The 23220-nt window shown below is 33.7% G+C and overlaps 1 protein-coding gene across 6 annotated transcripts in view; it reads right to left on the bottom strand.

The window, feature by feature from the left end:
* Slob (Slowpoke binding protein) overlaps positions 1–23220 on the bottom strand; it is a 595498-nt gene that overhangs the window by 26830 nt on the left and 545448 nt on the right. The window contains exon 10 of one of the 6 annotated variants that reach the window (XM_069832328.1): positions 13279–13317. The exons of 4 other annotated variants lie outside the window; for them this stretch is intronic. In XM_069832328.1, coding sequence (XP_069688429.1) covers positions 13281–13317 — 37 coding nt within the window. In that variant the 3' untranslated portion in view covers positions 13279–13280. Of the gene's footprint in view, positions 1–13278; positions 13318–13510; positions 14268–23220 lie in introns of those variants that run through there. One more of the 6 variants, XM_069832326.1, reaches the window with a different exon arrangement.

A 23220-nucleotide genomic window follows, 5' to 3' on the forward strand; every position in this document is an offset into this window, starting at 1 on the left:
AAACAAAAACGTCATAAACGCCATGGCCGACTAGAAACATCGATACCGAAGAGATAAACCCATTCGGCCATGATGAAACAAAAGAAAATGCGAGAGAGATTTTAGTTCGAGTTAAAATGGACACACAATTTTTATGACCATACTGTTAGTAATAATGGAGAACGCTTGTAATATCTGTCTTAATCTTCTAGGTAAAAATGTCCAAACAAATTGGTGGTCCTGGGAAAATCATTGAAATAGGCTAGGTACTTGCCTACTCACGTATTACGTTTGGTTTATTTGGCTCTAGTTGAATCTGTTATCCAATATGGTATAATTGGATGGGGAGGCATTACAAAAACTGCTCTTTTTCCTCTAATTATGTTGCAAAAACGTATAATCAAAATTTGTTTGAAAAGGCGACTGGATTATCCAACAAATTTGATCCATTCTGAATTGAATGTTTTTAGAATTGACCAAATTTATGAATACTCTTTAATGAAATTCTATCATAAAAATAGAACGAAATTTGTAGCTCAGCCACATGCTCATAATACGAGACGAAATGAAATTCTTAAATTAGTTGAACCTAAATATTTCACATCTGCTGCTTTACTACACAGTACAAATTATGGTCCACGGCTATATAATTCGATAATAAAATTTCATCCAGAATTGACTACTTTAAGCAATGAAATTTTCAGATCCAGAATTAAAAAATTTATATGACAGACTTCCCTGTATATATATTATGTACCATGTATTGTAAAACAAGTTTATTTCTATCCTAAGTGTATTTTTCTATTTTATCTTGGTTACTATCTCAACATGACCTGCACTAATTATACTACTAATAATAATTTAATATTAATCCATCAATCTAAACATCGTCTCTTTTTTCACTCAGTTATTATTAGTATTATTATTTACTAATTTTATTACAATCTTTATGTGAGCTTTTTTCTTAAGTATTTTGTCTACAAAGTATGTGTATCTATGTAACGGAACTGTCCCCGAACACGAGCTTTGCTCTTTCGGGGTATTTTAATGTAACGTTTTTATGTATATGTTATTATTAAATAAATAAATAAATAAATAATAAGAGTAACAGTGGTGCTGTCTCTCAGTAATGTTCAGTACGAAGGAGGTAGAGAGAAAAATAAACAAATTTCTCCTTCTAACACCACCACAGACCAAAGTCATGTTCTTATGTTGGCAACATTGTGTATTTAGTTAAATTTGGTCGTAACTGTAATGGCACAGTTCAAAGCTAACGTGATAATTCTCCAGTTTAGCGGAAACAATAATTTGTTCCTCAATTGCTCCTGTGCTGCGGCCACTTATTCGTGACGTTGACCTTGACACCCCTGTTGTAAGGTGTGTAACGGATCGACAAAATAATTTAGATACTGACGATTAAGAACACCTATGGAAACTCGCAGCACCCCTATCCCGTCTAGTAGTTACGCATTTAACTACTAGATGGCAGGTGCTTAGCTCGGTCCTGGCCCCTCGTGTGGCTGTAGCACCATGGAAGCCATACTCATTCACTATTCAATTGTCCGGGTTTTCGATCTCTTCTCCCTGTTCTCAGTATTGAGTCGATAATTGCACACGCTTGGAGAACAAATTCATGGATAGCTATGCAAGCTTATGTGACGTCAGCTGCAGTCAATCTATCAAGGCAAAATTATCCAGCAGAAGCTCACGAGGCAGAATAGCGTGTTGTCGACAATCAGGCGGGGATTAAGGGAGACAATATGCAACGTTGTGCGAGAGCAGCAGATCGCCTTAATGGGAAGATTGTCATGTCACCGAATGTCTACATTACTCTACAAATTCAATCATAATAATTTAATAATAAATTTAATAATAATACGACATTAGTCTTCACTGTACAAAGTAATATCACAGTCTGATATCATACAGTCACGAAGCTTGAGGTGATTTTTTGCATTTCTCGCGATACAGCGTTCCAAGCGGTTAGCAACTGAGAGTACCTACGAGGAACAACAGACTGCCAGTACTATTTCGCATTGCCTGTGATGAGGCGATAGTAGCGATCCTAGTGGCTAGCAACTAAAGTTTAACTGTCATTGGATGCATATTCTCTACGTATTGAGCTTGTACTAGACCGTGCTAATATAGTAATAGCGCGGCGAAGCTTCAACGGAAGAGAAAGTATTCCGAACAGATAACATCAAACATTCGTTTGATTCCTGAGGGTAGAACGCAACTCACTCAATAATGCACAATTAGAATTAGAAGACGACAATCAGCATCATAACAGTATAAATATCTAAACTAGTACAACAACAAAAAATAATAATCCTCAATTTGTTTTTTTTGATAATGTTGTTATATTATTATTATTATTATTATTATTATTATTATTATTATTATTATTATTATTATAATGATTGTAGATAATATTATGACAATAGGATAACTTGTTAATATGATTATTTATCTTGTTCTATACAAAAAATTGTGTTGATAACTTAGACTACTCAAAAGATAAATTTAGGCATTCATAATTTTATTGGTTATCTCCTGGCTTTGTTGCCTCATGAGTGATGCCTTATTGGTATCACTTATGAGGTTCAAACCTGTCTTAGGACAGTTGACTAAACAACAACTTATAATGAAATTCAAACCGAAATAATATGAAAACATCCATTTCTCCTTTACTTAAAAGATGGCACCAGCGCCATTGATTTCTTTTTAATCTGAATGCTATAGGTAACGCAAATCAAAGTGTGTGCGAAGGATGGTCTGAGCTTTTCAAGGTGTTTATGTCATACTACAGTCTATACAAAACTAGACTAGACGGCAGTTCCGAAGGCGGTCGACTGCTATATGCGCCGTAGCATTTCTGGCATGTGACGTCACAAGCTTGTACAGTAGAACCAATCGGAATCAGTCTGTAACAAGTACTTCCAGAGTTCGTTTGTTCACGTGTGAGTGTTTCAATATACTGAATAAGTAAAACTAACATTTACTGTGTGTGTGTGTGTAAGATAAATAAATGGAAGAAGAGGCTGTAAAAAGACAAGTATTGCACAGGCAGGTGCGGAAAATATTGTTTAAGGTGTGTAATTATTTTAAAAACGTTGACGAGCAGAACGCTGCCGGCCATTTTGAAGCTCGTGCAAGAAATGATTGCAGAAGCATGTGGTGTGGGATTGAGAACCGTGCAAAGAATATTGTTAGTGAAGGAAACAGGGTTTGTTTGGTGTCATGCTTACAGTAATCAAAGGCTAAGTTCATTATTGTTTTTGATAATTTAAATTCTCTCCTGCGCTATTTGTATCGCACGTGCGCGTGAAGTACGATGCAATGTTGTACGCTTCTTGTCCTCTCTATCTGTCTCTCTCGACGCAAACGCTAGCAGACTACCGCCTTCCGAATTGCCGTCGACTCTAGAAAGGTATTGACAGTTCAGCGGCTTCTAGGCGTCACCATGGCACTCGCTCAAACTAGCCAATCAGAGACCATGACAACAGGCCGACGTTGCCGACTGTTTCGCAGCGAGCACGTGCTTTGTTCGGAAGTGTTGATTATTATTATTATCATCATCATCATCATCATCATCATATTAGTCTGGTCAAAGACTACCGTATGATACAAATTTATGAGTTTACGATTTCGTATCAACTGCTTAGTTCCGACACGGCAGACAGGCGGCGCAAAGAACCGCTCTGCACTACCGCACAACTTCACAACGTCGCTCCTTTTCCGCGTATGCGAGAGAGAACTGTCAATACCTTTCTAGTTTTGTATAGACTGTAGAGTCCTGCGTTTGGACATCCTGAGTCTCCAAGCATTCTGTAACATGTCTCTTAGGATAACCTTCATGAAACTGTAACTGCGCGAGTGGCTTCATTTGACGAAAACTGCTTACCTCGTTACCTGCCACGGTCCTCACAATGTGTCATTATAGGCCTAACTTATGAAGACTGGAAATTCTGCAGACATGACCAAACGAAAGGGGTCTAAAAACTTGGAATTCAAATATTGAACTGAAAGAAGGAAATAAAGGAATTTCATCTCCTTTGTTTCATCATTAAAGCAAAGAAATACTACAGTGCTTGAAAACAACCATCTAGTTACCGTATTTCTAACAACTCTATATAAATCTGAACTTGATGTAGATTGCCTTAAATTGAAAGTAGAGGAGTATAACAAAACGTGTATACCAACTTTTGATCGATTACTTCCAGGAGAGTACGGTGCGTTTACTTTATAGCTTCGTAATAAACTATTAAAAACTTTATACCGACCTCGTTAAAGACACTTCGAATACAAAAGATTTAAGAAGCTAAACAACAAGTTGAAGTACCTAATAAAATGCCTTTATGTGCTAATGTTGACTATCCAACCATAAATTCTAGGTGTACTTAGATCATAAAAGCAACTCTTCTTTTTCGGATAAAAAAGATGGCAAAGAACACACATTTTTCGTTAGACCTTTTCTATTGTGGATGGAATACGTAGCGGAGGAGGAAAAAATGAGACGGAGCACCAGATGGTGAAGAAAAACGAAGAAGAGGAATCAAGAGTGAAACAGGACGGAGAAAAAGGAGAATATGTGTTCTAGGACAAGAGGAAGAATGAGATAAATTATGACCGAAATGGAAAAGACGAGGTCGAGGATTGGAACGAGGACAAGAAAGAAATGAAGTGGGTAGAGAAAGAATTTACGAGGTAAAAAGGAAAACAGAAATTAATAGCCTAAGGCAGCTGTAGCGAGAACGTGACTCGCGAGACATTGTGGCTCGCAGTGATAGCTGCTTCTAACCCCCGCCAACCCCCACCCTCTCACTCACTGGAGTCAAACTCCGTTCCATTTGTATTTGTCTCTGACCTGCGAGTGGCATATGTCTCTCTCGAAACCATGTACGAAAGTTCCAAGTAGGATGGGAGGACGCATTTTTTTGCTGTCAATATGATGAGAATATTAAATGTATGGTTTGTTCACAAGTATTACGGGGAAAACGGTTGTATAACATAAAACGGCATTATACTACATGTTACTGATGAAACATTAAAAGGTTAAGTGTCATCATCATCATCATCATCTCTGTACGTCGACCCTTTTTCAGCAGATGTACGAATAATGCGGTTAGCTCTTCAATTTGAACTCACTTATTTACAATGTGATGTCAAATGAAAGCTAGATGTAAGGACTTGACAAATGTTGAATAAAAAATAAATATCCGAAGCTTCGTTCTTTCGCTTGCTCTGTTGAAGCCATGTTCGCTACAACTTACGTTTGTGAAAAATTGTTTTCAACAATGAAAATAATAAAAACCAAATTTAGATCACGACTGACAGACAAATACCTTCGTGATCAACTACGAGTGGCAGTAAGTGACATAATTCCTGATTTTGAAACTCTGTCGCAGAGACATTCTGAAGACAGTTAATTTTAGGTTGTGATATTGTTCATTTATTGTTCATTTCTTTCTTCGTTACACGTACTAAACATTAGTTTGTAGCCTTGTACTGTATAAAATTGTATTTAAGTGCTTGACGTAAGGAAAATGAAAATCCGTCAATAAGTCAGACGTTGCTTTACTTCCCCTTCGGGTGTCCGCCTCCCTCCATAGGTGCTATGCACGTTGCAGTTTACACAGTGGCTCGGCGCATGATTACATTTTCGCCACCGCTGGCCTAAGGAATAGTAAGTGGGAATGGAAAAGGAAAATGGAGTAGTAAAAAGTAAAGAAGAACTTAAGAAGTAGGCCTAAGGTGGAAAGGAGGCAAAGTAGAGTGAAGGTAGGACAAGAAAAACAGACGGATAAAAAGAAAGACAAAATGATGCCTCAGAGAACAAGAGATGTTCAATAAGATAGTTCAAAATAATGAGAAGGTACACTGGCGTTCAAAGATATCTGACCAGTGGCGGCTCGTGAAGAGTGAAATTGGAGAGTGGCATAATATAAAGATTAATTATTCCTATTTACAAGTCATGTACTAAATTTTTAGAGGTAGTGAAATTACATATGATAGTGTTACCACCCTCGCAGCAGTGATTTCCTTTGCCTTCCGACACCTCTTATTCTTTGAGCCATCAGTTTGTCTTTTTTTATTCTTCTTTTTTCTAGTCCTATCTTTCACTATTTCTCCCCCTTTTCTTCCTTACTTCATACGTTCTTCTTCACTTTTTACTTCTTCTTTGATACCACCTAATACATTCAATTATTATCGAGGGACTCTAACCTCCGATGGTGATCTCAATAGGATTGTTGTGAAATTTACTCTAACAATCTCTTCAACCGTTATTCATCTATCATTTAATATAATCTACCAGACTAAATACAGCTCCTAAAGCACAATATTTGTTGGCCATATTTGGAGCCACTTTTTTCCGTTGCCATTCTTTAACGGAAAACATACTAAACACGACATAACTAGATTTCTTACCTCGAATTGTCTTGCTGTGTAGTCCTTAATTTTCATTTATAAATCATTAATTTACGTAGTTCATATCAATAAGTGCATTACTTTTAAAAATAATTTTGTACAAGAGAAATTTATCTTAAATTATTCAATGGAGTACCTGTAGATTCCAGAGGCCATTACGTAAGTCGTTTTTAAATAAATATGTCAACTGTTAGGAATTATAATATTTTTGTACATAAAATAACCTATAAGACGTCGGAAAAATTATAACCACGCATTACAACGGTTCCAAATAACTGTAAAACAATGATGAACTATTGAGTAGAGTAATAGCTTGGAATTTTCTAAATGGTGACGATAATTTCATTACAAGAACCCATTTTTTCAATTCCTGACACAGGTACATAAAGATTAAGGGTATTGTAATTTACAAACATCTTTAAATGTTATTTTATATGACTATTACACTTTTACTAAGTCATACTACTTTCAACCAATAAAACGGTACGAAAGGACGTGTTTCAACAAATCACGGCTGTTTATCGCTACAATTTTATCACTTCCCTAGCATTTTTTCCTTGTTGCCAACATTTCAAAATGCAAATTCTTTACGGTACTATAAAACATGCTTTGCGATCGTCATTTGTTTACCGCATAGATAGTCAACTCAAAATGACGGCTCCATTCAAACATTAATAAAATTGAATTTTAGTACAGTAAGTCAATATTTTATTGTATTAAAGTATTGTATGTCTTCTAATCTTTATATACTTTCTTCTAATCGTGAAATGTCAATTAAATCCCACTCGAGTTTTGATTTTCTCTAGATAAATGAAAACCTCTAGTGAGATTACTATCGACTATTATACTTTTACTACGTCATACTACTTCTGACCAATAAAACGGCACGAAAGGACGTGTTTCAAACGATCATCGCTATAATTTTATTACATCCCTAGCTTTTGTTTCTTTGTTTGCCAACATTTCAAAATGCAAATTCTTTACGGTACTATAAAACATGCTTTGCAATTGTCATTTGTTTAACGCATAGATAGTTAACTGAAAATGGTGGCTCCGTTCAAACATTTTGGTAAAGCTAACATTAGTGACATAGAATTTACTAAGTCAATTAATACCTATTTTATTGTATTAGATTACTTCATTTCTTCTAATCTTTATATACGGGTACTTTCTTCTGTTTTTATCACCTCCTTACCATTTGTTTGCCAAAATTTCAAACATGTTTTACGATCGTCATTTGTTTACCGCATAGATAGTCAACTGAAAATTGCGGCTCCATTCAAACGTTTTGGTGAATCTAACATTAGTGAAAAAGGATTTTAGTAAGTCAATTAATATTTTATTGTATTAGAATATTTTATGTCTTCTAATCTTTATATACCTACTTTCTTCTAGTCGTGAAATGTCAATTAAATCCCACTCGAGTTTTGATTTTCTCTAGATAAATCAAACCTCTAGTGAGATTACTGTTGACAAAATCATAGTTTTCATTGTGGAACTTATGAGAGGATAAAAACATAAACAAAAATGAATCTATTCTCTCAATAAACTTAACAATTATTGTTTTACTCAATAAATTTAACAATATTATTGTTTTACTGAGACTATTAACCACTTCTGTGTAACTTAATAATAACACCAAGGTGAATATAAATACTGTAGGCCTAAGTACTGAAACCCTGAACACTTTGTTCTTATATAAACACTTTACTAATTATTTAAAGAAAATATTTAAATTCAATAACTTGGACACTGCAACAGAAATTACCTCTTCCATTAGTATTGACTGATATTAAAAATGAAAGAAAATTAAATGGTATTCTGGCAATGAATGTCAAATACAACGCTACTGAGATTCCTTTACTTTCATTAGAAATTTCAAACGTGTAATTCTTAATAATGGTACTCGTAAAAATTAAAACCATACACACAAGCTATATTTGTATTCTAAGTGTAGGTTCGTAATGAATTAATTAGAAAACAGTAGCTTTTATATTTATTTAGAGGAAAGTTTGGTTTTATCGCGCAAAATTTACCAACTACTGTCATATATTATGTCTATGAAGAGGCTACAAGAACACAATAATATTTTCTGTATGCAATTCTAGCATTAAAACACGCTTGTTATGATGCTATAAATCGTGCACAATTGGACTAATTCTGGCACCAGTGCCAGAAAAGGTTACCTAGCAACAAGTATTCCATGACGTCATCACCGCCTTCACAACACAATTTTATGCAACACACCTGTAAGAAAAAGCTTCAAAACAACAAAATAGCATTGTCTTAGAAACGGTTACTTAGCAACCATACATTATATAACGTCATATCCAGTACTCATGTTTCTACTACGTCATAACATTACATTTTGTAAATTTATAATTTTTTTTTTTTTTTTTTTTTTTTTTTTTTTTTTTTTTTTTTTTGCATATTTCAATGCTAGAAGAGCATAAAACGTTGTTGTTATTTTCTAATGCTAATACGAACTGTTTACTGAATATTCTCATGGACGTTTTAACATATGAAGCATCAGCATACACCAAATTCTATCTATATGGACGACTCAAATAGGACAAATTATCAAGAACCATTTTACATGGATAAAAAATAGACGTGGACGTTTTTGACCGTACCTTATGTCCTGAAAGGGAAAGTGTACATTGTAGGCCTAATATTTTTTCCTTCCTCATCGTTAAATTTAAAGCAATGTAGTGTGATTTACTTGAAACTTTTTGTACAGTGTTCTGTTATCAAAAAAAAATAAAAATAAAAATAAATATGCACAAAAAATTCAAGACATTTAGTTTTATTCAACCACACTAATGTACTGGTACAGAGCAAATCACAGCTCTAAACAGGACAGATACTCCAAGCAGACTGAAGATCATTGATTGGCTCGAATATAAGATGAACAGATGTCCCAATTTAGCCGGGACAGTTCCGGTTTTCAGAGTCATGTCCCTTTGTCCCTGCCAGGTTTGGGCCGGAATGCTTGGTTGTTCCAGTTTTCCCAAGTCAAATGAAATGCGATTGTAAATATTTATTGTTTAACTGCCTACAGGCAGAGTTAGAATGTTAGCATTACCATATGTCAAGTCGTGGGTAAAAAAAAACTCGTGTTATGATGTAGGTACCATTTCGTGTTGTGTACTTGAGACTCTTTGTAACAGCAGTAGTATAAAATATAAATAATTTGTGTAATGTACCATAGTAGCTTGCATAGCCACTAAGGACTGAATTCTATGCATATGTCCATATTCTAACACTATACTTCTGTGGCCGGGAGGAAAAAGGTTTTAAGTCAATCTTTTTTGAAAATGAGATTTTTTTTATATTCTGAAAGCGGAAACAATTCTCTACACTCTGGTAAAACGTCTAAAATCAAATAAGAATCATGACTGGATTTATAGAGCATTACCAAATATTCTAAGTACTTTTTGAATCGAGCACACACAGAATAAAGGACTTAAGAATATTTAATACTTTATTCCTTACAAACCATCACATGTTTTCTTTCCATGCTTCCCTATAAAAGGGTCTAAATTGTATTTTAGCCATTTTATCACATACTGATGCCCTTTCCTTTCAAAACTTTAAGCACCAGGGTAAACAGTCCTATAATTGTTTAAGACCCATTTTGCATTCCTAATAATTTGCATTTCTCATTTATTTTGACATGAAAAGGTCTTATGTTTAATAGTCTCCTCTACTCAGTTTGGCTTCTAGTCTTAAAAGGGCTTAAGTGCGGCTATTTTTGGAAATAATCAAGAAAATTGTTAAATGAGCAACATAACCTATTTTAGAAGAAATATGAAGAAGTAATATCCTCTATAATTGACACCAATTTCAATCTCTCTAATTACTGCTTTCCTGAAAAGTATAAAATTTTGGTAATTTGATAGAAGACGGGCACTTGGTTGAATATAGTATTACCAACTTTTTTTATTTCAGAGTTAAATGTTAGTGACTTTTACATGTTAATTCTAGGTTTTTTATACTAGGTGTCGTCGTGATTTTCTTTTAATTTGATTGGTTTTAGTTGTCATTTGTTTTAGAATTTTCGTTAATTTTGAATGGATAATGACGTTATCATTTGTTCTTGGTTGTTTGACGTGAGTGGTGTTATGTTGTGTCTGATGGATAAAGCTATTGAAAGTTTGTCATTTTATGATTTTTGTGATTTTATTTCGATTTGATTAGTTATAGTTGTAATTTATTCTAGAATTTTGATTAATTTTGAATGGATAATGACGTTGTCAGTTCTTCTTGGTTGTTTGACGTGAGCGGTGTTACATTATAGATTTGTCTGCATTTGTCGAATGCGCATCACCATGCTTACGAAAAGGCACTTTTCAGTGGTAATAATTTATTTTGTGTGCACAAGGTTGGAATTTTGAAGTAAGAGGGAAGGAAGGAATCCGTGTTCTGAAATTATTTATTAAATTTTGTGTCGATTTTGGTTTACTTTTTTCGCTGGTGAATGAGGATTGTGTTGAATGTGAGAAAACTGTTTTTCTGGGTTTAAAGGAATTATTTACTTAATTTTCTGTAGAAGTTAAGGTGTAATAAGTGTTCGAAGAGAATTTCATTTAGTGTAAAGACGTGGTTTATTTATGCAAAGTTGACTGTACGACAAAGTGTTGGTTTAGTTCTTTGTTGCTTGCATGGTTTAAGTTTAGATTGCCTTAAAGCCTGTGTCATTTGTACTGGAAGTGAAGTGGTTGTCGATGAAGACGTCAATGAGAATTGAATTTTATTTGATAAGGTGATAAATGATTATGTTTTGTTTTGTGTTTTAGTGATTTTTGGGGGTAAAGTGCTGACGAAAACTGCCAGAAAAGTACTACCAACTATGAAGTTCGAATGCCACGAAACGCCAAAAAAAATCAAAGGCGAAAAATTAAATATATTTTCATTTTTTTGGAGGGCTTGTTCTTCTTTAAAAATATGAATATATATCTCATTTTTCATCTTTGATTTTGCGATGTTTGGTGACATTTGGACTTCATAGTTGGCAGAACGTTTTTGGTAGTTTTCGTCAGCCATGTTGGATTTTGCCCGTCTTCTAGCAAATTACCAAAATTTTTACTTAAGATCTTTTTCCTCGCGGCCTATGTTTTACCTATTAGTTTAATATTGTATTCTATATTATTTTATGGGTGTTATCAGTCTTTGAATGTAGAGGCCTCTAATTATTCACTTTATTTAATTCATTCTGTCGTTAGCTTCAATAATATTATGCAATATTGAGGGGTGGATGAAGAATGGCGGTAATCAGGTTACACTTATTTTCTGAAGATCAGTTATTTGCACTCTCTACTGGCATATTTATAAAACATGGAAGTTAGTTCCTTCAATCACCCATACCCCAGGTGGTGCGAAATTTGCCATATAGAAATATGTTGCACTAACCTATACACAAGATGGCAGTGTTCAGACGTCACAAACTTAATCTAGTTTGGTAAAGATAAGTTTCTATTACAGAAGGAAAACGCCTCTGTTGTCAGTAATCTTTCAGGAGTTCCACATGTTGGCATAAAAGCAGCTAAAGTGAAAGATGTCACTGATTTACTAAAATATGACGTAAATGAAGATGAGTGTGAATGGCATATGGGTATTTTCAGGGAAGCACAGTCTGCTGAGGCGCCAGGAGGTGAAACAGACTTCGAAGAGTACTGGTACTGATATTGTCTAGTCATTTTTTTTTATGTATGAGAAAGTCATAATATTATTATGTTACGGTACCGGTAATATTTTTCTGTACTAGAAGAATTTAATTTTTTGTTTTCAGTTATAATTTGTACGGCACAGCTTCTTTTGTTGTCAGTATTCTGGTTTTGAAGCATAAATGTACAAATATGATGTTTATATTAAGATAAATATTTTTATTCAAATAATCTTCATAAACCATGAATATAGGATATTTGGAATATGAGTGTAACTTCAACTTAAAAAAAATAATTTTAGAGTAATTGTACATATCTAATGTAGACATAGGGCCCATACATAATTATATACGGTATACTTAAGTTTACAATGTATCTGCAAACATATAAATTTATTTCTGTTGTAGTACAACATGTGTGACTTACAGATAGTTTTTCTTATTTATCTAAAAACTAACCTATTTGAATTACACCCTTTTTTCATCCACCCCTTTAATTACTATTGATCATTGTTGAATTGCACTATGTAGAGCATAAATTATAACTATTGTTGACAATTAGCAAGAAACATTCAAACTACATTATTTATAAATGGACTTAATAAAAAGAACATCTCTCCATACCAGTAACAATATTTCTCGCATTTTATCAAGTAAACCCAATTACAAAAATGAGTCCCTAGTAAAATTCCTAGCATGTAGGCCTATATGACATTGTTGAATCAGCTTTAGAATAGAAAACAATCGTAAGATTATTTATTCGCGTTTTATGACTCATAGTCGATGCCCCTCTGTAAGTGCATCAGCATAGAGGAGCAGGAAGTTATGATCACACATACAATAACGTTTGTACCTAATCAGCAATATTATCGAGGGAGGGGGGTCCCAGCTTCAACTGTGAAGAATATGGCCACCTTATCAAATACCGTAACATCACATAATTTTCTATACTATGGCTCATACATACCTCAACTGCCTTGATTCTTGTACCAAAATCTAACATTATATTTAAAGTAAATGTATTTTTATCCAGTGAGTGGAAAGGAATATAAAAATAAATTGCAGTGATGTTGTTAGTTATACAAAACAAAGTTAAGTATGGTTCAGTAACTTTCCTTGCAGTGCCCAATATCAGAGTACTAAATGCAATTGAACGTGCTTATGTGAGATAACAGAACTGAATAGTGAACATTTCAAGTGTTTACCTTCAAGCAAGCCAAACGTCATAGTCTTCAGTATAGTGTCTGCATGATGCAAAGAGAAGGAAAAGAGACATGCACATGAAACAATAAGAAACACACCACAAGATCAAAATTAATCACAGTATAACAGGTCTTAGAAGCAAAAGGGAGGAACAAAATTGGGGTAAGCAAATCTTAACAATATAAAGCAGTGCAGTCAAAAAGCAAGGGATACAAACAAGGTTAATGCTTTTAGTTTTATTCAACATTTTAAGCTCATTTTAATATAATATTATGATACAAGGTGCAGTATTAAGTGTAAATTACAAATTAGCAAGTAAACATTGCACACATTCCAACAATATACAAATGCAGATAACACTAAATACAAACATCCACATATTTTATAAAACATTTAACGATTATTAATATGTTTCTTTTTTATTAATAGCATAACAAATAAAGGATATAGAAATTCCCTGAATATGTCTTTAGGAGTTCAACAGATTAGTTTCTAGATACCTATTGTTGTACAATGGTTTCCAAATTCTATCATAAATATTATACCGTATATACTATTGTTAACCTCAAAATAGGCATCCTAAATAAATAGGTACTGTATCAGTATAGGTTTTGTTTCATATTAAACACAAATTTAATTCACATTTGGTTTTGATTATCATTGTGGTCGAGTTTTATTCTAACATTCAGTACTGTATCATTTATAAAATTTGTTGCAGTTTTCTGAAATAGTAATGTTTTACACTATTAGCTTTGTTAGCAAGTCTAAGTGCCTAAGTTTATAATCACAGAATTTTAAACCATTGTACAGGACACTTTTGTTAATATGAAACTAATATTGATATTGACTTGGTTATAATTTCTCATGTTACACTTGAGTTTCCCAAAAATATCGAAAATTTATTTTCCCCTCCTCCTGATCATGACAACTTCCGTTCAAGCTACTAGAACAACTGTTGTCTACCTCGGGACTAGATGAATCTTGGTCACATCTGCAAAGAAGACGTTTCAACTGATCATTGTATTGGTTGTAGGCCTATTGCAGGGAAGCTCCATTTTTTTAAATAGAGTTACTGGTAGTCTTGGGTCACTTTTAATTACACTCAAATAGTTGTACTGTATTATTTTCAGTGTAGGCCTATAGTTAAAATAGAATGAATAAATAAAAGAAATCTATCATCTGAAAGGCAGGTTTTCGGAAAACACTTCGTTATCATTAATAAATTATGTAGGTGTCACTCCAAGAAATTCTGGATTTCTTCCTCAAATTTTCTGTTTCCATAATCTAACTTTGATATAATTTGGTTTACTTTATTTCTTAACAGTACCGGTATGAAAACTACAGGTAATATTGATGAATTTTAAATACTGATATAGTCACAATCATGCCATGGAATGAAAGAAAAATTTCACAACCTCGAGCGGGATTCAAACCTGCGACTTCCTGTACTCTGGTCAGGCGCTCTACCAACTGAGCTATCGAGTTCGTTTCACGCCAAAGGCTCGAAATTCTCCTCTCATACTGGCGACTATGTTATAGAGTACTGTCCATAGCGTCTGATCTAGTCAGCACTGCTTATGCAACATCGTAAGATGAAGTTTACAGGTAATATATTTAATTGCGATGAGATTAAGATCTATAATAAGTAATGGTAAAGGGAGATTTCAAAAAGAATTTCCTGTTCATTATTCATAGTAAATGTGCTCCAAAACCACTCTGTTCACTACCTACCTACAGTCTTTCCCTAATGTAGTTTCAAGATAAAAATGAAGATACTTTTAGTACCGGTACTAATCAGAATATCCGCAATTTTAATACAAGACACAAATCAAATTTCTATCTATTCCTTCGTCTCAGCTGTACCCAAAAAAAATGAGTTCATTATTTATGTATTAGGTCTACAGTACCGGTATTCAATGCACTGCCTAATTGTCTTAAAACCTTGGAGGGCCAAGAGAAAAAGTTTAGAATAGAATTACCAGCAACAAAATCTTCCCATATTCATAACTTCTACCCTATTGACCTGTTTAAGCCTATATATTTTTCTATAATTTTTTTGCTTGTTTCACATGTCAAACTTACAGTGCTAATGTAAAATTTATGGAATACAGTAAATTATATAATATGATACGATATACAAATCTTTTGAAGACCTGTCAAAGACCCAGCTTGTCTGGTTAGAAATTGTCAGCAGACTAACTGAGGTAAAGTTAGGCAACGACATATTTGTTCTACAATAATTATTGTTATTTTTGTAAGGCAAAAAATATCAGTGTACCGATTCATACCGGTGTGCCATTTCTTGCTTCATCTGACAAAAGGCTATGAGTTACATTATTTTTTTTAGTTTAATTCGCATAAATACATTTGTAAATATGTGCTATAATTTTTGGTTTGAATAAGATTGGAATACACTTCTGTAAATAATTATTATATTTTCTAGGAAAAAAAATGCAATGGGACACAACAGTAGGATGTATACCATTTCATTTGGACGGTTTAGTGTAAACAAATTCAAGAAAAATTCGTCAATAATGTTTTCAACTAAACCATTGTTGTGTTGTTTTCAGTAACAATATATGGCCATTCTTGAATACAGCTATCACAGAACACTCACTACTGCTAGCTGATTAAGTTAGGTTTCTTTCTGTGTAGGCTATATCTAATTAGGATCACTTGGGCAACCTTCTCTGGACAATCCCTCTCACTAATATGTGTTTTTTCTAAAAAAAACTATTATCTTTGACTTCTCTGTTCAAGTTTCACTAAAGTTATTATAAGTAGTTCATTTTCATTACCAGATAAACGATCTTGTAGAAAATGCGTATCAACAAAATTCATCTAATAGTTCATCCTATACACAGACAGATAGAAAAAATGTACTTCCTTCTGTGATGTTATCTTTATCAAAAGCTACATCCTTATCACCTCTTTACTGCCACATAATATGAAATGTTAAACATATTACCAAAAGAAAAACAGGAAGTCTCCTAGAAAAATTAGAGGTAAAAGTGAAAACCTGGCTTCTCATTCTGTAAAAGGTTATTTCGAATTGAAAAATCAACTTGTAGATTTTTTTTTATTGTTTGGTAACAGGTATGTATAGTTATTAATTATTTTATCATAAATTGTTACTAAGTTAACTCTTATCTTATTTTGTAAACAGAAAGTGTCAAATATTGTTTGGGATAAATGTGTTGTAAGCTTTATTTATCTAGTGGGCATACTTTTTTAGAATCTTGACTCCCAATTTTAAATTCTAACCAGTGTTTAGGATAAACTTGTTTCATCCTTAGTGATGTAAGTAATATTATATTGTGTACCCATTGCAATAATTTTAACTTTGTATTTTGACAATATCAATTGCTCCTACTAAAAGACAGCTAATAAGTACAATACAAAACATAACAATAATATGCAAATAGTCTGAATCACAACCCTATTTTTATTAATGATAATCAAAAATGTATTTATAGTGAGTTAAGACGTATAAGCACATTCATGTGAAACATATGATCTTGGGCCATATTCTTATTGCAAAAAATGATCTTTTCCTGTGCTTATTTATTTTTATAAACAAATATTATTTACACAATTTTCTTCCTCACTGCCATTTGAACACAGTTGAATCGACGTTTTTTCTAAGATAGGTAAGTAACTTACCTACAGATATTTCAGGTCAATCATTACACTGACCTTGTAAATCTAGATTTCTTATGAAGGAAAAGGAGTTTCACAATGGTACTTGCCAACTACTTTCATCTGCCTGGTTATGAAGATTATTTTTCTAATCCTGCTTAATTTCTGATGTAAAGTGGTGGAGAAGGCCAGTGAAGATGAGACATACATATGAAGTACTGATAAGTGTATTGAAAATCTCAATGTGTAATGGAAATCACAGTCATGGATCTTGTTTAAGTCATGGTAAATTTTTCAATGGTAGTTCTATGCAAAGAGACAGGTTCGTTCGAAATTTACAAGCGAAATTATAGTGATAAGCTGCCACTTCATTTAACTTAAAAAAAAAAAAAAAAGAAGGGTCAGTTTGTATCAAAATATTAACCAGTGCTGGCCACTATATGAGCATTTATTAAATATCAAATTCAAGTAACAATCATATAAAAATGGAAGGTGTTGCAAATTTGTCCCTCTCTCTAGCTGACTTCGTAAGTGTTGGCAATTACCTGCTAGAAGAAATATATTCAAACAATACACAGTTTTATGTAGAGAAAATATTTGTCAAACCAGTAGCTCAATTATGATGGAATAAGTACTGTCATATCTTTGTAAAGTCAATGAACTTCTAATCCTATTCGGATTTATTATTCCCCTTTCAGAGTTCCTAAACCTTTCCTTGAATGCAGGTATTTCGCCAGACAACTTATCCTTTCCTAAAATAAAATAAAATAAAAATATGTACATTGCAGTACAGAAGTCAGTTGAACACAATAGGGCCAGAAAGTGTTAAAGCAGATATATACATTCATTTAAAAAAAAAAGTATATTATGATACACTATAAGAAAGTCAAAAATCTTCAGAAAACGTGTGTTGTCACTTCAACTTGATATTTCACCCCTCTCAGAAGCTGTAACAGGAAGAATTTAAGACGACACAAGCCTCAGCAAAATGCAGGGCATACAAACACCCAGGCTAATAGTTATAAAAAGAAAAGGACCAGTCTCCATCTGAAAAGTTGTATATATAGCCTAACCTCCTTATTGCTTGCTTCGAGAAAATGTAATTGAAATTATCCAAACAAGGTCCATTTTCAACACATACAGGCCCACAGTTTGCATCATACTGCAAGATATTCAGAATTACCGGTGTTCTAAGTCAGAAATGGAATTCCTGACAATATTACACTAGGAGAAACTATGATTTTCAGATAAACTTCAATACGCTGGACACTAGCATTCAATCATGAGAACACCGTTGGTCATAGATCAAGTTCATCAGCTTTTCAAACATAACTACTTATTAGGTTTAAATCTCAGTGATCATGTGAAATTTGTGGTGAACAGAGATGGACTGTAGCAATGTAAGAAAATTTGTACTAAAACATTATTTCGGAATATGTATGATAAGAACTTTGTGTTAAATTTCAACGTACCTTGTTAACATGTTTCGACCTATTTTCGGTCATCTTCGGAACTGGTCGTTGTTGGTCTTGGCGCCTCTTGTTTCCTGTGTGGGTGCGTTCGTAGTGTAGAGTCAAAGAGTGTACTGGTATGTGTTTTGAAATTGAGCTGTGTGTTGAGAATATCGTTGGGGTGTGTTTTCGTGTGCCTGTATATTTCATATTGTTCTAGTGTGTTGAGTTTCTGGCTTTTTGGTTGAATGTGCAGTATTTCCATGTCTGTATTGATGTCTCTGTAGGTGTGGTTGCAAAACACCTCCACATATGCAGAACACATCACAAATGCCAACCACACCTACAGAGACATCAACACAGACATGGAAATACTGCACATCCAACCAAAAAGCCAGAAACTCAACACACTAGAACAATACGAAATATACAGACACACGAAAACACACCCCAACGATATTCTCAACACACAACTCAATTTCAAAACACATACACTCTTTCACTTTACACTACGAACGCAACCACACAGGAAACAAGAGGCGCCAAGACCAACAACGACCAGTTCCGAAGATGACCCAAAATAGATCGAAACATGTTAACAAGGTACGTTAGAATTTAACACAAGAAAGTTCTTATCATACATATTCCGAAGCAGGGGCGTATTTTGCGTGCTACCGGGGCTACCGGCGGTAGCCCAAGGAAATTACAAAAGAAAAAGTTTATAATATAACATAATGTAATAATTTAGTATTATTAGTTTTACCATAGTAATTAAAATTAAAGTAATTGTTAGATATATTTTGTGTAATAATAGGGTCAGCGGTAGCCCAAACCCTTTAACCAGTATACGCCACTGTTCCGAAGTGATACAGTGTTAAAAGTTGTGTAATCAAGACGTACCGGTATAAAACATTATTTTTAACATTGGCGTGCAGTGAGTGTATAGTCAAGAGAAGCAGTGAATTTTCTTAAATGTAGTAGGACTATGTATTTTAACAGAGTATTTCCAGACAACACAGTTAACAACTCTGCGAATATCCAAATACGCAATAAAATATACCTAGAGCTTAAAAGTTTGATTTATAGCAGTGCTTACATAAGGACATATTCTTCTTCGCCTAGTTTTCCTTGTCTAATGACAGTATTTGTTATAATTCATAGGGGGTTTTGTTTTCAAACTCTTTCCTACCCTAAGTAGGCCTACAGTGAGCCCATTTTTAACCTGATATTTTCAAACCTGCTGCCATAATAGTGCAGTAATTTCGAAAATTGTTTTTATTTGTTGAGTATTTTCACCACATAATAGTAGCAGTTAAGCCTGCAAATATTCAATCTTCAAACCTCATGTCATGGTGAGTGTACACATTATCAAATATCTCCCAGTATACACGCCGATAGTTTGTAGATTATTCTTTGAAAGGTACATACTCCAACATTCCTTACAGTTTCTACATAAACATTTTCGAAATTTCCTCTCACTGTAGCAGCAATATTTTGACTGGTTTCTGCAATGTTCTTTCTGCGATGAAGGATGATAATGAGAATGCGTGTGAGAGTTTCAGAAAGAGAAAGAACACCCTGCTAGCTTCTACCAAGCATTTGCAATCCTTCCCCACACATGTCACATGAAGTAGAAGACAGAGAGAAAAAGAGGTGTAGAGAGAAAGAGAACACCCTGATAGCTTTTGCTTCTCACTCTGACCCCTGTCATAGCCATTCAAAGACGTGTAGTAAATTAAAGGATAGGAATACCTCTAGAAAGAGAGAGAAATCCCAGCTAGCCTCTTTTATCCTAACTTTGCAGTATTTTAAACGTAAGTCACCAAGCCATCGAGAACCCACGTGGAATTCTTAGAAGTACATTCTGACTAGATATACCATCTGGAGAGGAAAATGAATAGGCCCAAATGTACCGGTACATTTTTATTATTTTAATTTTAGTTGCCCCAGCCAATTTTAGTTATCCTAGCAGTGCTTCCTTTGCTTCCCCTGATGGACTGCCATTGATTTTTATAGTGTAAATGAGTGTATAGAATATTTTGAACTATCTTGACGAAACCAATATTTCTGTATGAAAATTTATGGTAAAATAAAAAAAAAAATGTATTTAATTATTTATTCAAATTCAGTGGGGTTTGACAGCTTGTCATTGCCCATAAATACAGATAAATCATCAGAAACACAATAAAAATCAATTAATAGAATTTCTCTCTTGCTTCCCAGTATCTATCATGTAGCATAGTAGAGTGGAGCATCTAGCACTGTAGCATGTTGATGTTTGTAACACAAAGTGGACAGTGGGGGCTCTCATAAATTCCAAATCGAAAGAGATGAGCTGCAAGGCAGTCATGTGTCTTGTATTCAACGGAAAGTATGCACTAACTTCTTTTTATTGGGTGCATCTGAAGTAGTTTGGGCTATGTTTCTCCATTGTTTTTTTGTGTTCGGGTTTCCAGTTTATTCTTGAAATCGTTCTTTATTGATTGCTTGATATGGAGAAAAAAGTAAGTGTTTTTTTGAAGCTCCTGCTTCTTCTGTCAAAAACACGTGAAAGAAATGTGCACATCATTTCCTGATAATTTAAAGCTAAACCCAGTGATGTGGTAACAGTCGTTGTAGCTTCTAAAACTATAGCAGAGAGCCAGGGAGTTCCGATTAGGATAGTTCCTAAATTTCCAATATCGGTATTTGCAATTTAAATTGTTTTACTCTTCTTATCGCAGAAAGTTTATACTGTACCATTACTTTCAATGATATAAAGAAGAGACAGAGACGTCGCCCACCCTTTTGGTCTCCCTATGCCACACAAATAGGCTAGTAAAAGCGCAGCTAAACTCTGTTTCAGAATACTTCAAACTAAACTTATTTGTTTATTTATTTATTTATTTATTATATTTTTCTCACAACGTCTTCCTAACAAATTCATGCATGGAGTATAATGTTCATGTTCGAATTTGTTAAAAGTCTTCTAATTTCATCTTAATCTCTTTTATTTAGTGTCTGGGCAGTGGATAAGGAAAAAATGTATCGTATGCTCATCAGTACTAACATTTAATACCAGAAACGATTGTCTTGATCAGTAATAATAATATACTCTACTTTCAAAACAAGTTTAACGACATATAACACAAAGGAGGAGGGTTTCCCGCCTTCATCTTATACTGTCCATCCAAATGTCACCCAAAATTTAAAATGTTGGTGTTATTATTGCTTGGATATGTTTACGTATTAATGAATCGAACATCCCAAAGGCAAGTGTGGGGCAGGATCCTCCAGAATGTTTCGATACAGTACTGGGTTATTTACCTACAAATGGCCTTTAAGGAACCCGAATGTTCATTGCCGCCCTCACATAAGCCCGCCATCAGTCCCTATCCTGAGCAAGATTAATCCAGTCCCTACCATCATATCTCACCTTCCTCAAATCTATTTTAACATTATCCTTCCATCTACGTCTTGGTCTCCCCAAAGATCTTTCCCCCCCTCAGATCTTCCAACTAACACTCTATATGCATTTCTGGATTCACCCATACGTGCTACATGCCCTGCCCATCTCAAACGTCTGGATTTAATGTTCCTAATTATGTCAGGTGAAGAACATAATGTGTGCAGTTCTGGTTGTGTAACTTGCTCCATTCTCCAGTAAATTCATCCGTCTTAGCCCCAAATATTTTCCTAAGCACTTTATTCTCGAATACCCTTAACCTCTGTCCCTCTTTCAAAGTGAGAGTCTAAGTTTCATATCCATACAGAACAACCGGTAATATAACTGTTTCATAAATTCCAACTTTCAGCTACATTTAATAATGTACGTATAGTACTGAGAACTTGTCTTTCTAGATCCTTAAATACTTCGGCATTACAAAACCATTGTAATATATTTTTCTACTTTGATTTCTGCTTCGTCCGTCAGAGGCTCTGCAGTCTCAAGAGTAATTGTTCTGCAAAGATCCCCCCAAACAGAATCCAATCATTAATTTTTATGGTGCATAATTTAGTATAAGATAGGCAGCAATTTACTTCCTAATTCTGTTAGCAGTGACTGAATTAGGGAGGTCAGCTGAATTGATTTAAATTAATTATTATCTTTACATTTATTGAGGCAAAATTTTTTACGGCTTTAAGGTTGTACTCTTTGTAAACATATAAATATTTATTAGTAGGTTATTATTGTTATTTGTTAGTTATTGGTCAACAAGAGTTAGATATAAAGTAGATAAAAAATAAAGTTAAAAACTGTTAAGTTTGGTGAAAGATTTTAATCTTGAAATGTAAAGGCTAAGAAAGTACTGCATTAATGACAATAACATGCTAAGTGTAATTTTAAAAGTGATCCTAGACCCCATTAATTAATGTATATATACAACAGAAATTATGTAGTGTATTAATAATATATATAAACATGCTTGAAGAAATAAATAAAGCTTAGTGCCAGATACCATAATTTTCTATTAAGGATCAACATATTGCAGATACACATGTGTAGGCCTACCATATTTCTTCAAACACTTAACGGTGAATTAAAATAAATTTGCACAATATTAGGCATTCACTGTAGTTACTTGATAATAAGCAATAACACAAAGTATTACAACGTAAAATTCAATTGCAAATTCAAACATTCAGAAATTATAAACTCTATTACAACAAAGGAGATGATCCTGGAATCAATTTATTTTACACTAATAATGAAGCATGATCTAAGGACATCAGATATTCTAAATTGTATTATTTTGTCTTACAACAATATTTATATAATATTTCTTTAGAAATATACGGTTTACTTGTTACACTAATATAAGCCTTTCAATATTTATCTACATTAAACTTGTTCAATATTCCAGAATCACTTAA

Source organism: Periplaneta americana, chromosome 8, assembly GCF_040183065.1.
Source record: "Periplaneta americana isolate PAMFEO1 chromosome 8, P.americana_PAMFEO1_priV1, whole genome shotgun sequence".
Taxonomy (NCBI): domain Eukaryota; kingdom Metazoa; phylum Arthropoda; class Insecta; order Blattodea; family Blattidae; genus Periplaneta; species Periplaneta americana.